The 14,573-nt window shown below is 44.8% G+C and overlaps 1 protein-coding gene across 1 annotated transcript in view; it reads right to left on the reverse strand.

The window, feature by feature from the left end:
• Window positions 1-14,573, reverse strand: part of LOC139583572 (ubiquitin-protein ligase E3C-like) — a 41,496-nt gene that overhangs the window by 23,280 nt on the left and 3,643 nt on the right. Inside the window, exons 9-16 of the mRNA XM_071414803.1 lie at window positions 11,007-11,227; window positions 10,602-10,753; window positions 9,991-10,181; window positions 6,161-6,247; window positions 5,725-5,888; window positions 4,412-4,638; window positions 1,789-1,893; window positions 1,231-1,318 (exon numbers count right to left, since the gene is read on the reverse strand). Coding sequence (XP_071270904.1) covers window positions 1,231-1,318; window positions 1,789-1,893; window positions 4,412-4,638; window positions 5,725-5,888; window positions 6,161-6,247; window positions 9,991-10,181; window positions 10,602-10,753; window positions 11,007-11,227 — 1,235 coding nt within the window. The remainder of the gene's footprint in view (window positions 1-1,230; window positions 1,319-1,788; window positions 1,894-4,411; window positions 4,639-5,724; window positions 5,889-6,160; window positions 6,248-9,990; window positions 10,182-10,601; window positions 10,754-11,006; window positions 11,228-14,573) is intronic.

Here is a 14,573-nt window from a genome sequence, read left to right on the forward strand (position 1 = left end):
CATGTAGGGTTTCCATGACCACACAGTGTGTGGATAGATGCTGACCAGGCTGCACCGAGGTTTCTCTTTCCCACTACCAGAATCTAAACTCCACACTCTTGACCTGCATCTCCCTAATGACAAACACTGAACAGAAAACCCAGACGCGTATTCATGGAGGGGGCCAAACCCAGATAACTGGAGAAATGGAAGGATTGGGTTTTCCCCCCCATCCTGCATGCCTGCTAACTCTACTCCCTACCTGACTACAAACCTGCTAGGCCCCCTCTCTCCACCCAGCTGACTGTTTACAGGCAGCCCATTAAAGAGTGCTCAATCCTGCCTCAACTCCCCCTACCTCACTAACACACACTTTCAATTAACGCAACTGTGAGCTGCCCGTCCAACACGCCCGGACGGTTGTTTTGTATTAAACTCATCATTCGGAACCGTTTAGAACCAAAAACTGCCACAAAAGCAAAGTTAAACCGCCATTCTCCACCGCTTCATTGTCTCCCTTAGAGCTCAATTAGTCAATCCCATCTGCATTTCGCCCATCAGGTTTCCATCTTTGAGGAGAAATATGTCCCAGAGTGGTCAATACGTTGGCCATTCATCACCCGAGGGGCCTGTCCATTTAAGGAAATGAAGAAAGGGCAGACGAATAAACAGCCAGATGTGGCTGCGCTCATCAGGACTCTCAGGCTAATTGAATTGATCCAGGTATCGGGGCTGGCTGGAGTGGCATTAGGCAGATCATACACGCATTGTTATCCGTTTGTTTTCACACCAGCTCTCTGCCCGCTGCCGGAGGCCCGCGACGCAGCTCTAAATTAAAAGGCATAAGAGCCTGGCTGTCTCTCTCGGCCCATTGCCCTCCCTGGCACTTCGCTGAGGCATTTTTGGAATGACTCGAAGGAAAACAACAAACCTGAGATTACAGCTGAGCTGACCTAAGAGCTTCATTTACCAGAGGTCACACAGTGTTCCCTGTACCCCAATTTACTGTACCCCAATGTACTTCTAAAATCTGTGACGACCATCAGTGGTTGGTTTATGCCAAAGACACGCATTACTAAGACAGGGAACTGTTCATGTTTCCCATAGGAAAACATGACACACTTCCCCCATGCTAACACTAGCTGGATATGCACAGTTATATACCGGATAGCTAGGATGCACAGGGTTTCCCACCGTCATCGTTAATGAATAACAGGAACTACTTTTTGGGGCTACTATATTGTATCCTACCATCCAGTGTGGACTGCAGGGGCCCGATGCGTCCCATCCTCCGCGTCCTCCACACGTGTCTGGCTGAAGGGACGTACAACTGGGTCACCTGGAGGGGGACGAGCACGGCTCCAGTCAGCATGACTATACTAACAACATCCTACATGGGACATAACGTGGACCCAACACATGGCCTGACAGTATGCCACAGGGACTATGTATGGTCACTTCCCAGCATTTTTGTATTGCATGTGTTAGTGTATTTTGTATGCTGACCTCACAAAATGAATGTCCATGTAATTGGACAATAAAGTTAACGTATTCGATCCATCTTAACACCTTGTACATAGACACTCCTAAAGGTACATGTCAGTGCTCAGTTCATGACATTGCATGCATCCCGTAGATGTTATAACATATAGAAACTAAATGGTCTTCATAAGCCCTGCATGCAGTCATAAAGGTGGATTGTTCAAATGAATTGTCAGTGAAGTGTTATTGAGTAAAGCATATTAGTGATAAGACGGATTAACTCATTAAGGGCAACGAGTCTGACGTAATGGCCAAGAGCACGGTTACCTTATCTGCTCGGATGTTGACCTCTTCAGCAAGCCAATGGCCTGCTGGACAGAATGGTCGTCTGATGTCACGAGCCTTCACCATCTTTACCAAGTTAGTGATGACCTGCAAAATAAATAGCAATAAACACAAATAAAAGTCAGACACTCAGGACTCTGAGAATTAAACCACTCCCTCTGTTCTTTCTCAGTCTCTCTACTTCATATAAAAACAAATGAAAATACGTTGGTTATGTAATGAATAGGTGAAAGTGCAGCAAAATACATATGTGAAACCAAAAGTTACAAAAGTTAAACATACTAGTCATTTTAAACACTTGAAACGTGTCATTTTAACATAGATTTTGTTTCTTTGTAAACAAACTCATCTATGTGGAGGCTAGACAACAAGCTGCTTCCTCTAAAACTATTTGTGAGTTGAGCCATTAGCGTGCCATAATGATAGTAGAAAAGAGAAATGGCTGGAGTCATCCCTCCATGTCCAGCACCAGAGTTAATTTACATCAGCCACGTGACCGAGAGCAACATTTTGACCGGTGTAAATCTGTTGTACTGTGAGTTAGGGTCAGGGTGAGAGTTGTTGGGATATTTATTCCTGTCCAGTACCGTCAATAACAAAAAAATGTCAATCTTGTACAGTCCTGTCCTAAAAACAGGTTCCTGTACTGTCCTGTGAAAAACATGGATTTGTTGCCTCCTATCCCATGTCTTACTGTGTGCAGTGTTGGGATATGAATGTTAGATAGAAGTTGATAAGTACTCCACTGTAAAGACTGAACTTGTCACGTCTACATTGATCCTTTCCATAATCTCACTCCAGTCATTACCGGCACTAGCTAGGAGTAGTCAGACACGTAATTACCTTGAAACAATTTAACACAATAAGCAGGCAACACAGTTTGAATGGAAATGTTATTTTCAAAAACACACAACGTTTTCATACGGGACGCGATCAATCTCGGGCAGTCATCAGCGACGACTGGAGTCGCTATCCTCAGTAATAATGGGGAGTGCCAAACGCTGTTCGTGGCGCGGACGATGGGCTCGGAGACGTAGCCCCTACTCCGAGGAATGAATAAGCATTCCTTAATTAGCCCATTGGGTTAAGTGCACGCCTTAATGGGCCTTTCTCAAACTCCACCGTGACATCCCTCTCCAAACATAGCCAAGAAGAGAAGGTCCATTAGCAATATTAATACAAGCTTAGTTGATCATTTTCATTAAATTAACTTCTTTCAATTATATAGATAGCTCGACAATGGGGGTGATAAAAGATGGTCGAGGGACGGCTGATGACTCGAACCAAACATTAGCGTGTTAGGGGGTCAGCGGCGTTAAAGCGACTGTAAATCCAGCCCCCGTTCAATTTGGAAAATGCCTTTCCCCCTGCTCTCCCACTTCTTTAATGGGTCGTTTTAGCTGACGGTGTTTGCGCTCCTCGATCTGTTATGAAATTCCTGCCGCATTTGTACACGGCCAACACCTCGGCTGAAAGAAAGCCTCGCTCACCTTCGAGGCCCTCTCTCAAATTCAAAGCCAAGAACGAAGTCACTTAATTACCGTTTCAGGGAAAGAGAGAGGAGGAAGAGGAGAATAGAGGGAGAGGAGCATAGAGTAAAGGAGAGAGGTAAAGATGAGAGAGGCCTGACGAGTGGCAAATTAACCTAATGTTGTCATCTGCCTCATTTCCTTTCAGTAAACAGACAATTAATGTCCTAATTCAACCCCCTTTGCTCTTCCTGGTGTGAATTTAGCCATGCATGCTCTGTTGCTTATCGACACATTTCTGTAAAAGCTATGAGAGAAACCAAAGTCAAAATAAGACCCTTTATAAAGGCACAGTGCAGTCAAAAACGTGGTTTTCCTGTGTTTATATATATTTCCACACTATGAAGTTGGATAAATATTGTGAAATTGTGAAAATGATGATAATGCCCTTTTAGTGTAAGAGCAGTTTGAAAAGACCAACTGAAACTTCAGCCTGTTTTAGTGGAATGGAGTTTTGGCTTTCCATGGTGAGGTCACTATGCTGTAAAATAGTTAATAGACCAATAAGAGAGTTCCAAACCTCTCTGCCAATAACAGCTATTTTTCAGTTTTCCCATCCCCACTCAAACCACTTCCAGACAGTCCTAACAAAAGTCTTGCTTGAGAAATAGCTCTTTGCTAAGAAGCCATTTTTGCTTCTTTTTGACCATTAAGTAAGGTACTTAATTGTTACCCAGAAATGATGTGATAGTGAAATAATGGCTGCATTGTACTTTTAAAAAGAGAGCATTCAAGAGGACACTGAATACACTAGCATGTAACCATTTTCCAAATCCGTTTACAAGAGTAAGGACTCAAGCCAGTTGGGAGGCATCTAAATGTTGGATTATGAAACAAGTTTTCTGAATTATTTTGTAAACATAGGACCGTATCAAAACCCTCAATTAGATGTGGAGCCACTGCCTGGGTCGCATTCACTAGGAGTGAAACGGAAGCAAATGGGTCAAAAAGGGAGGGACTACCTGAACTTTGTTCAATAAGAAAGCTTGTATGCATTTCCCGTTGCAAAACGTTTTGCTACAGTGGGACTAATGAATATGACCCTGACCATGCCAGGGCGATGGGTGGGCATTCACCTTGAAGAGCTGGACCCAACGTTTCTGCTCGGCCTGGATGCGCTGCTGCACCTCTGTGTTTGTCTTGACCCCCACGCTGCGGAAGGCAGCCATGTACTCCTCGCGGTGCTCCGTCTTGGTCTCTGGGTAGGCCAGCTTGATAATGCCCAGACAAGCGTCCCTTAGTAACCGAGACAGGGTCACCAGCTCGGACAATGTGAACGGCATCATGGACGTATTGCTGTGGCCTGAAAACGGGTGGACAGGAGGAATGGACGGCTGTTTACTGCCAATCAGCCATTGAACACAGTGCAGGCGACATTTTCCTCTCGCAAAGACAACTGCGCCGTGAGCTAATGCACAAAGTTAAATTATGAATTATGCAGCACGACTTTTGTTCCAATTTCCATGAGAAAGAACTTTAGTTCAACCGGAGATTTAATCAAAAGTGTGATTTACACACCACATGCAATGCAATCGTAAGGTACAGTATCGGCGCTCCCGTTATTTAGAACGCTACCTGTGCGTTCGTTCACAGCACAGCTGGTCTTTGCCAGGGGAAAATGTCACCCTACATCTCTTACTGTTGTTGCCCAATGAATATTACACACATTTGTGAGACTATCCATCTGGATAAAAAATATACTGAGTGTAAAAAAAAAAATCCATGACATAGGTTCAACCTGCATTCACCTGGTCAGTCTATGATCCCTTATCAATGTCACCTGTTAAATTCGATTCAAATCAGAAAACATGAAAGGGAGGAGACAGGTTCAAGTATTTTTAAGCCTTGAGACAATTGACGCATGGATTGTGTATGTGTGCCATTCAGAGGATGAATGGGCAAGACGAGATTTGAAGTTCCTTTGAACGAGGTATGGTAGTAGGTGCCAGGCGCACCAATTCATGTCAAGAACTGCAATGCTGCTGGGTTTTTCACACTCTACAGTTTCCCAAGTGTATCAAGAATGGTGGACTACCCAAAGGACATCCAGCCAACTTGACACAACTGTGGGAAGCATTGGCGTCAACATGGGCCAGCATCCCTGTGGAACGCTTTGGACACCTTGTAGAGTCCAGGCCCCGATGAATTGAGGCTGTTCTGAGGGCAAAAGGGGGTACAACTCAATATTAGGAAGTTGTCCTTAATGATTTCAACACTCAGTGTACATGTGTAGAAGCCTTTAAATTCAACGTAAAATACAATGTCAGCTGCACCCCAATTGAAAACAAGAGGCAGGTGATTTTGAGACTAGGTTCTGCGTCCAAAATAGCACACTATGGGCCCTGGTCAAAAGTAGTGCATAGGGAATAGTACAGAGGGAGTGGCCTACCATGACCTTCCATGGGGTAGCCAAAGAACTCGCTGTCGTGCACAGAGATGAGCGAGTGACTGAAGAGGGAACTGAAGAGGTAGAAGAGGGGAATGATGCGATTGGAGTCTTCCAGAGACATGGGAGACCCCCGGGAGATGACCTGCAGCAGCGGAACCATGGACCTGGGGGGAAGAAAAGGAGAGACTCGCTATGTTTACCTGGGAATTTATGCCAACGGGGCACATTGAATTGGCTTACATCAAGGTCTGTCACTGTGTTCAGGGCTGCATATATCAAGTGTATCAAAGCAGGAGTTCTGATTTAGGATCAGTTGGGCCTTTTAGATCACAATGAATAAGATGACATGGACAGGGGTGGACCTGATCCAAGATCAGCGCTCCTAAACCGAGACGCTTGATACATACAGCCCCTGACTGACATTCAATCAACTCACCCTGTAATCATTTTGGTAGTCATGGACTGTATCAGGTGCCAGAGATGTCTCAGGAAACGTGCGTTGAACGCTAAACTGTACAGAAGCCTGGAGGGGACAAAATAAAAAAAGACAGGCCTGAAAAGATACATATGTCAAAAGGGTTGACAATGTACTCGTCTGTCTGTAAACGTATAAATCGCTCTGCCTCGATGCCCTCCAAGGCGGAGATCGTCAACATTGACCAATTAACTAGAGGACACAAATAAAGATGGAAAAAATACTAGTAAAAGCTGTTGAACCGCAGCATCCCCCAGGAATCTTCCTTCTTGGCCCTTTCTCTCCTCCTCCATTCTCCGCTCTCCCTTTTCCGTGACGAAAAAAAGATTAAACGACCCATTAAGCTTTATTTAGACGAGGCACCTTCCATTAGTAAACTAGTTGCTGGCGAGGAGGAGCTCGGCCCTGGGTCATAAACAGGCCCTCTGGCTTCCTGCAGGAGCCCCATTTAACTTAATGGCAACGATGGGGACAATAGAGGAGAAGGGATGGGGGGGCATAGCCCTCACAATGACCTCGGCGCGCCAGCACGCTTCCACACTCTCCCTGAATTACATGAAAACACAGGGGAAGGAGGGAGGGAGGGGGTGGGTGAGCCACTGGCTGCATCACGATGGCAACCTATTCCCTATAGTGCCCTATGGGCCCTGGTCAAAAGTAGTGCACTATGTAGGGAATAGGGTGCCATTTGGAACGCTCCCACTGGGCCCTCATCCCGACACTCCGGACGGCATAACTAACGGCCCATGGCACCCAAGTGTGAAGGTGCTCGATTGTGTGTGTGTTTCTTTAACACCGAGGGTTAACAACAGGTAACGCCAATGCAGTAATTCAGCTTAAAATAAAATATAAGCCCCTTGCTTATAAATGTGCCTCTGTCTAACGGGATAGGCTATTGTCACCTATAAGGAAGCCTGTTAAGGGCAGGCAATCTCCTATTCACATGTTGAGAGGTAAAGGTTGATGTAATGCATTGATGTTAATCACCTCTTTTTAATCCTAAACTAGCAAAATACAACACCCCCAAAAAAACATAAATCCTATTAAAATGTGGAACAAATACTTTTTTTTTTAAAGAAGCAACAAAACAAGAGACGATGCAAAACAAGTGTCTGTAACTCATGAAAGAGAAAACAAAACAGAGAAATATGGTTGTAAAGCTGATCTTGTAAAAACAAAAAAAACAAAAAAAAGAACAGAGAGAGGGAATGGGAAGTGGATGGAATATCACATAGATAAACTAATGTTGGTGTCGGCCTCCAATCTCTAAGAGTGCATCCCAATTCCCTATATAGTGCACTACTTTTGACCAGGGCCCATAGGGCTCTAGTCAAAAGTCGTGTACTATATAGGGAATAGGGTGACATTTAGGGCACACCCTCGTTCACCATTGAGCAGCAGAGATTATTTGAAAGGCTGAAAAATGTAAATGATCCTTCTGGGGGGGTAAAACGAGTGACAACTCTCTATATGTTTGATAAATCGTTTCTGCCAAGGCCCCCCATCCGTCAGTACAAAAGAGGACGGGAGCCAGGTATAGCATAGTGCTCTGGGCCTTCACAGTGTGCGGCCGGGTGTTTGATTGAAATGGGCAACAGAGCAATAAAATGCTGACTGACAGCCTGATATATGGCCTGCTAGAAACCAAAGCTCCATTTCAATCAGGAAATGAAGGCACTAATAAATACAATCACAGGCATCAAAAAGGGTTGTGTGTGTGTGTGTGTGTGTGTGTGTGTCTCCATAAAAATTACCTTGATGGCCAAAACAGATTATTTTATGTAGACATAATGCAAGAATTTACGTATGCTCGCAGAAAAAGAGAAAACTAGGCAAAATAAAAGGGAAAGGGCTCGATTCAATCTGAACCACTGAAGAGCTGCGCTTACAGCGCGATAGTACTGTAATGTTCCTGCTTTAGAGGAGATTGCATTCACGGTAAACGCTGCATATGTCAGCTCAATCGAAAATTACCTTAAATAGTAATTTGATAATAACTGGCTTTATTTATGTTAAACTAGCTTAAATTCATAAGGGCCTGCGAGTTAGTGCCAGTGGCAGAAAGAGTGTGTTTTCATTGCCCGAGAGTCATTATCTCATGTCAATTCCACAATCACATCAAGTGCTCAAAAACTAATTAAGGACAGAGGCTTGCTAGCACTTACAGTTGTCAGTGAACATCAGTTAGGGACAGCGAGCCACCTCAGGCCAAGGCTAAATAACATATCAGTGAAATTACAACAAATACCAAACATGAATCAATTAACTTGAAATTACACCCATTTAGCCTCCCAACATCAAAGACAAAGATTATACCAACCAAAACGGTGTGAATTAAAAAAAAATATAATAATCTTAAATCGTATGATTAAATCTGAAGTAAAATCTCTTACTGAAAATACAGGGCCTACATCTTAGAGCTCTAATAAGAAGGAAGCAAAAAAAAGATACATATTTATTCGAGGCATTGCGCTGGGCTGGCCGGCATGAGGTGGGAGACGGGAGGGCCGGGCTGGGCAGACAAGCTCTTTTTTAAACGCAGTTAATCAGGCCCGGGATGCAATTTGCTCCCTTTAGCCTCTTGTAAAGGTATCCCATCCACTTCGCCACTAATTAATCTTCCTCAGTGAGCTAATTATTTTGTACAGATATCCGATAATGATGGAGGACAAGATGTAAAATGTATGGTAAAAGCAGTTGGACTAAAGGAAGCTGTAAAAATGAGAGAAAATACTTAGGGAGGATTCTAGGCCTTTCGCAACAACTGATTTGGTAAGCGATGCATCTTCTCTAGTATCGTTTTTGAGAGACATTTGGGTTCTAAAGGTTAGCTTGAATGTTGCCTGAATCAAGTCTAGCATGAGATCAGACAGGATTGTATTCCTTAGTGCACACCATTCCTAACCGTCACAAACATTTTTGCAACTTAAAACGTTTTGCAACGAAGATGAGGGTTCCTTGTCAGACAAATTCAGGTAGACATTCCTCCCGTTCCAGCCTGTTTGCTTTCGTTTGGTTTCTAGTGAATACGACCCAGATAACTCTCCAGCCTTAAACAATAGCCACATTCTTTGTTGCCCACCCTGTAAAAGGTGAGAACAACGCATCAGTAATGATAACACGCTCGCTCTCTCATCCCCACAGTACGGACAGGTAATGTCTTCCATTGGCTCTACTAACTATTAACCAGGGGGGTTGAGACAGAGACCCTCAGTGTGTGCCATAAAGCCCAGGGAAGATCCCCCTCTCACATCCACATCCTGCCCTTACGCAATCAACCCAATCAGCCAGTCCAGGGCTAATTACCCTAATCTAGGAGTGACAGCTTCAGAGCTTCCCTGACATCCTAGTACTTCCGGTTGTAAACGCCACTAGGGCAAAGACCACAGATAGTGGCTGTGCTTCTTCATCGCTATTCACATTAGTTGCTTACAACTTTAAAATAAATGCTGATTCTGAACACCCACTTTCATGATGTCAAAAAATGATTTAAAAAAAGGCTTCACATCAAGTTCCTGCAAAATGCCTTAAAAGGCTAAATATTCATTCAAATTGTAGTGAAAGAAAGGTTTTTGAAACAACTAAATGCAAGGATTCAAATAAAACAAAAGTGGTTATGCTAGCACCGTAGATACATGTAAAACCTTAGGTATGGCACCCTATTCCCTTTGTAGTGCACTACTTTTGACCAAGGCCTGTAGGGCTCTGGTCAAAAGGAGTGCACTATATAGGGAAAATGGTGCCATTTGGGGACGCATTCAATGTGACTAGATCCGATGTAGAACACTGACCTGACTTTAGGCACCATCATGCGGTGCTGCACCATGAGCGTGTGGCAAATGGAGGCCATCATGGTGAAGACCTCTTCGCTGGCCGAGTCCCTCCACACCAGGTTGAGCAGCGCGTTGGTCTGCTGCTTGGTGTCCAGCTTGTGGACGCACTCCTCCGTGATCAGCTGCACCGATATCCGATAACTGTCGTGCTGGAACGAACGAGAACACACAGAATAGGTGTGAGTGAGATGTTCCAGTAAGTATAGCTGGGCCTGTATTCATAAAGCCTCAGTAGGATCTGGGATCAGTTCTGCCATTTAGATCATAATGGAGCAAATCGTTTGCCCAGGGGGCGGACCTGATCCCAAATCAGCCCACCTACTCTGAGACGCTTTATGAATACGGGCCCCGGTGTTTATAATGAGGTACCTAAAGGCAGTGCGGATAAGGCTGTGGTCTGCTACTCGTGTGTAACACCTGTATTCAGATGTTAGCCATTTTCATTTGAGAGTGTTTGCCTGTGAAGTAAAAGGGCATTCTGAACTATATGCGTTACCTGTAACCTGCAGAGTACTATCCCTGGATTTCACTCTGTTATCTGTATTGACACATTAGTGGTAGCTAGCTACCTGTGTGGACGGAGCCTGGATGTCGGTGTCCTCCTCGTCCTCAGAGTCACTAATGACCTCCGGCCTGCTGGTGCTCTCTGACACGGGAAGGAGGGGTAGGAGGGTCTGCAGAGCACGCAGGTATAGCTGAAGGCCCTCCTCTGACAGGGAACCTGCACACATACAGACAACATTACTACAAAACACTCCCTATCGCCATAGATTTTGTTTCTGGTCATTCTCTCCAAAATCCTCTTGTCAGTGTATCTGCTGGTACACGAGAGTACTATTCCCCACACACTGTACACAAAGGCTATGTCCCAAATGGCACCCTATTACCTAGATAGAGCTCTGTGTAAAGTAGTGCACTATGGGAAAAGGGTGCAATTTTGGACACATCCAAAGCGTATCCCTGACAACACTTACCCAGGCACGTCTCCCCGGCTGAGAGGACAAAGTAGAAGAGCCACGGCGCCTGTTTCTGCGCCGCTGCGGAGGAGACTACAGTGGCCTGCAGGGAGCCCAGGAAGGCCTCAAAGGGGAAGTGGAGGCGCGGGTCGGACAGCGCCGGAATAAAGAAGTGAAAGATCTGCTCCGTGAACGGCGCCGAGATGAACTCCTCCGTGAAGGCTGCAAACACAAACTGCCTGTGGAACCAGAGAGAGAGGGAGAAAAATTGATTGTCACTACACAAACGGCTGGAGTGGAGCCGCGCGTACATTATCCACATTGTAAAATGGATGAGTTGGTTTTAAAATGTTCACTACATATAGAGTTGAAGTCGGAAGTTTACATACACTTAGGTTGACGTCATTAAAACTCGTTTTTCAGGGTCCTCCGGGGTGGCGCAGTGGTCTAAGGCATTGCATCGCAGTGCTAGCTGTGCCACCAGAGACTCTGGGTTCGCGCCCAGGCTCTGTCGCAGCCGGCCGCGACCAGGAGGTCCATGGGGCGACGCACAATTGGCCTAGCGTTGTCCGGGTTAGGGAGGGTTTGGCCGGTAGGGATATCCTTGTCTCGCGCACCAGCGACTCCTGTGGTGGGCCGGGCGCAGTGCGCACTGACCAGGTCGCTAGGTGCACGGTGTTTCCTCCGACACATTGGTGCGGCTGGCTTCCGGGTTGTGTGTTAAGAAGCAGTGCGGCTTGGTTGGGTTGTGTTTCGGAGGACGCATGGCTTCCGACCTTCGTCTCTCCCGAGCCCGTACGGGAGTTGTAGCGATGAGACAAGATAGTAACTACTAACAATTGGATATCACGAAATTGGGGAGAAAAAGAAAAAACTAAAAAAAATAAAACTCGTTTTTCAACCACTCCACAAATTTCTTGGTAACAAATTATAGTTTTGGCAAGTTGGTTAGGACATCTACTTTGTGCATGACACAAGTCATTTTTCCAACAATTGTTTACAGACAGATTATTTCACTTATAATTTACTGTATCACTATTCCAGTAGGTCAGAAGTTTACGTACACTAAGTTGACTGTGCCTTTAAACAGCTTGGAAAATTCCAGAAAATGTGGTCATCGCTTTAAAAGCTTCTGATAGGCTAATTGACATAATTTGAATCAATTGGGGGTGTACCTGTGGATGTATTTCAACGACCACCTTAAAACACAGTGCCTCTTTGCTTGACATCATGGGAAAATCAAAAGAAATCAGCCAAGACCTAAGAAAAATAATTGTAGACCTCCACAAGTCTGGTTCATCCTTGGGAGCAATTTCCAAACACCTGAAGGTACCACGTTCATCTGTACAAACAATAGTACGCAAGTATAAACACCATGGGACCACGCAGCGGTCATACCGCTCAGGAAGGAGACACGTTCTGTCTCCTAGAGATGAACGTACTTTGGTGCAAAAAGTGCAAATCAATCCCAGAACAACAGCAAAGGACCTTGAGAAGATGCTGGAGGAAACATGTACAAAAGTATCTATATCCACAGCAAAACGAGTCCTATATTGACATAACCTGAAAGGCCGCTCAGCAAGGAAGAAGCCACTGCTCCAAAACCGCCATAAAAAAGCCAGACTATGCTTTGCAACTGCACATGGGGAAAAACATCATACTTTTTGTAGAAATGTCCTCTGGTCTGATGAAACAAAAATAGAACTGTTTGGCCATAATGACCATTGTTATGTTTGGAGGAAAAAGGGGGAAGGCTTGCATGCCGAAGAACACCATCCCAACCGTGAAGCACGGGGGTGGCAGCATCATGTTGTGGGGGTGCATTGCTGCAGGAGGGGCTGGTGCACTTCACAAAATAGAGGGCATCATAAGGTAGGAAAATTATGTGGATATATTGAAGCAACATCTCAAGACATCAGGCAGGAAGTTAAAGCTTGGGATCAAATGGGTTTTCCAAATGGACAATGACCCCAAACATACTTCCAAAGTTGTGGCAAAATGGCTTAAGGACAACAAAGTCAAGGTATTGGAGAGGCCATCACAAAGCCCTGACCTCAATCCTATAGATAATTTGTGGGCAGAACTGAAAAAGCATGTGTGAGCAAGGAGGCCTACAACCTGATTCAGTTACACCAGCTCTGTCAGGAGGAATGGGCCAAAATTCACCAAACTTATTGTAGGAAGCTTGTGGAAGGCTACCCGAAACATTTGACCCAAGTTAAACAATTTAAAGGCAATGCTACCAAATACTAATTGAGTATGTAAACTTCTGACCCACTGGGGAATGTGATGAAAGAAATAAAAGCTGAAATAAATCACTCTCTACGATTATTCTGACATTTCACATCCTTAAAATAAAGTGGTGATCCTAACTGACCTAAGACAGGGAATTTTTACTAGGATTAAATGTCAGGAATTGTGAAAAGCTGAGTTTAAATGTATTTGGCTAAGGTGTATGCAAACTTCCGACTTCAACTGTATACTTATATATATATAAAAAAAATGTAACCCCTTTTTCTCCCCAATTTCATAGTATCCAATTGGTAGTTACAGTCTTGTCTCATCGCTGCAACTCCGGTACGGACTCAGGAGAGGGGAATGTCGAGAGTCGTGCGTACTCCGAAACACAACCCAACCAAGCCGCACTGCTTCTTGACACAATGCCCACTTAATCCTTAAGCCAGCCGCACCAATGTGTCAGAGGAAACACCGTACACCTGGCGACCGTGTCAGCGTGCACTGCGCCCGGTCCGCCACAGGAGTCGATGGTGCGCAATGGGACAAGGACATCCCTGCCGGCCAAACCCTCCCCTAACCCGGATGACGTTGGGCCAATTGTGCGCCGCCCCATGGGTCTCCCGGTCGCGGCCGGCTGCGACTCGAACCCAGAATCTCTAGTGGCACAGCTAGCACTGCGATGCAGTGCCTTAGACCACCGCGCCACTCGGGAGGCCAATTCACTACATACATGACAATGATATTGGATTAAGCTACTGATCACAAATCAAAATGTACAAATATGTTATACTATGACAAATAAACATATGAACAGCTTAGATTCGACAATAAATTGTTTTTAAAGGGATAACTTTTGGTTTCAATCTTTAAGTATTTTGTTCACACTGTTAATACAATCCCCAAAAAGTCAGTTGTCAAGTTTTCAAGATGGAGCACTTTCCGTACAGAGCCAAAATACAGTTTTTGAGTAAAGTTATTCTTTAAACTCATTACCCAAACAGGGACAATAGAGTGATCGAGAGAGTAGGTGTCTCCTCCTTTCAGCTCTGTGAGTGCCCCAATATTGTCTTGTCAAACAAAGCTGTTTTTACTGAGTCACTCACACATCTGGTGGCCCCGGTCAGATAATTATCTGTTGGAGTGAGTGTGTACACAGGTTTCTCACACCCAGTCTCTGCTTTTCTTCAAAAAGAAAAGAACGCCCCACTCGTTTGTCATTCAGAATGTTTCATATTGAGAGCAAATCGTCAATATTCTGTACTCCGAGTCGGGATCAGTTTTATTGCTCGTTGTAAACAGGTTGGTGAAGCAATTACGGTGTCTCCGCCAACTCAAAGGACAAACAAA

Source organism: Salvelinus alpinus, chromosome 8 (genome assembly GCF_045679555.1).
Source record: "Salvelinus alpinus chromosome 8, SLU_Salpinus.1, whole genome shotgun sequence".
NCBI lineage: Eukaryota > Metazoa > Chordata > Actinopteri > Salmoniformes > Salmonidae > Salvelinus > Salvelinus alpinus.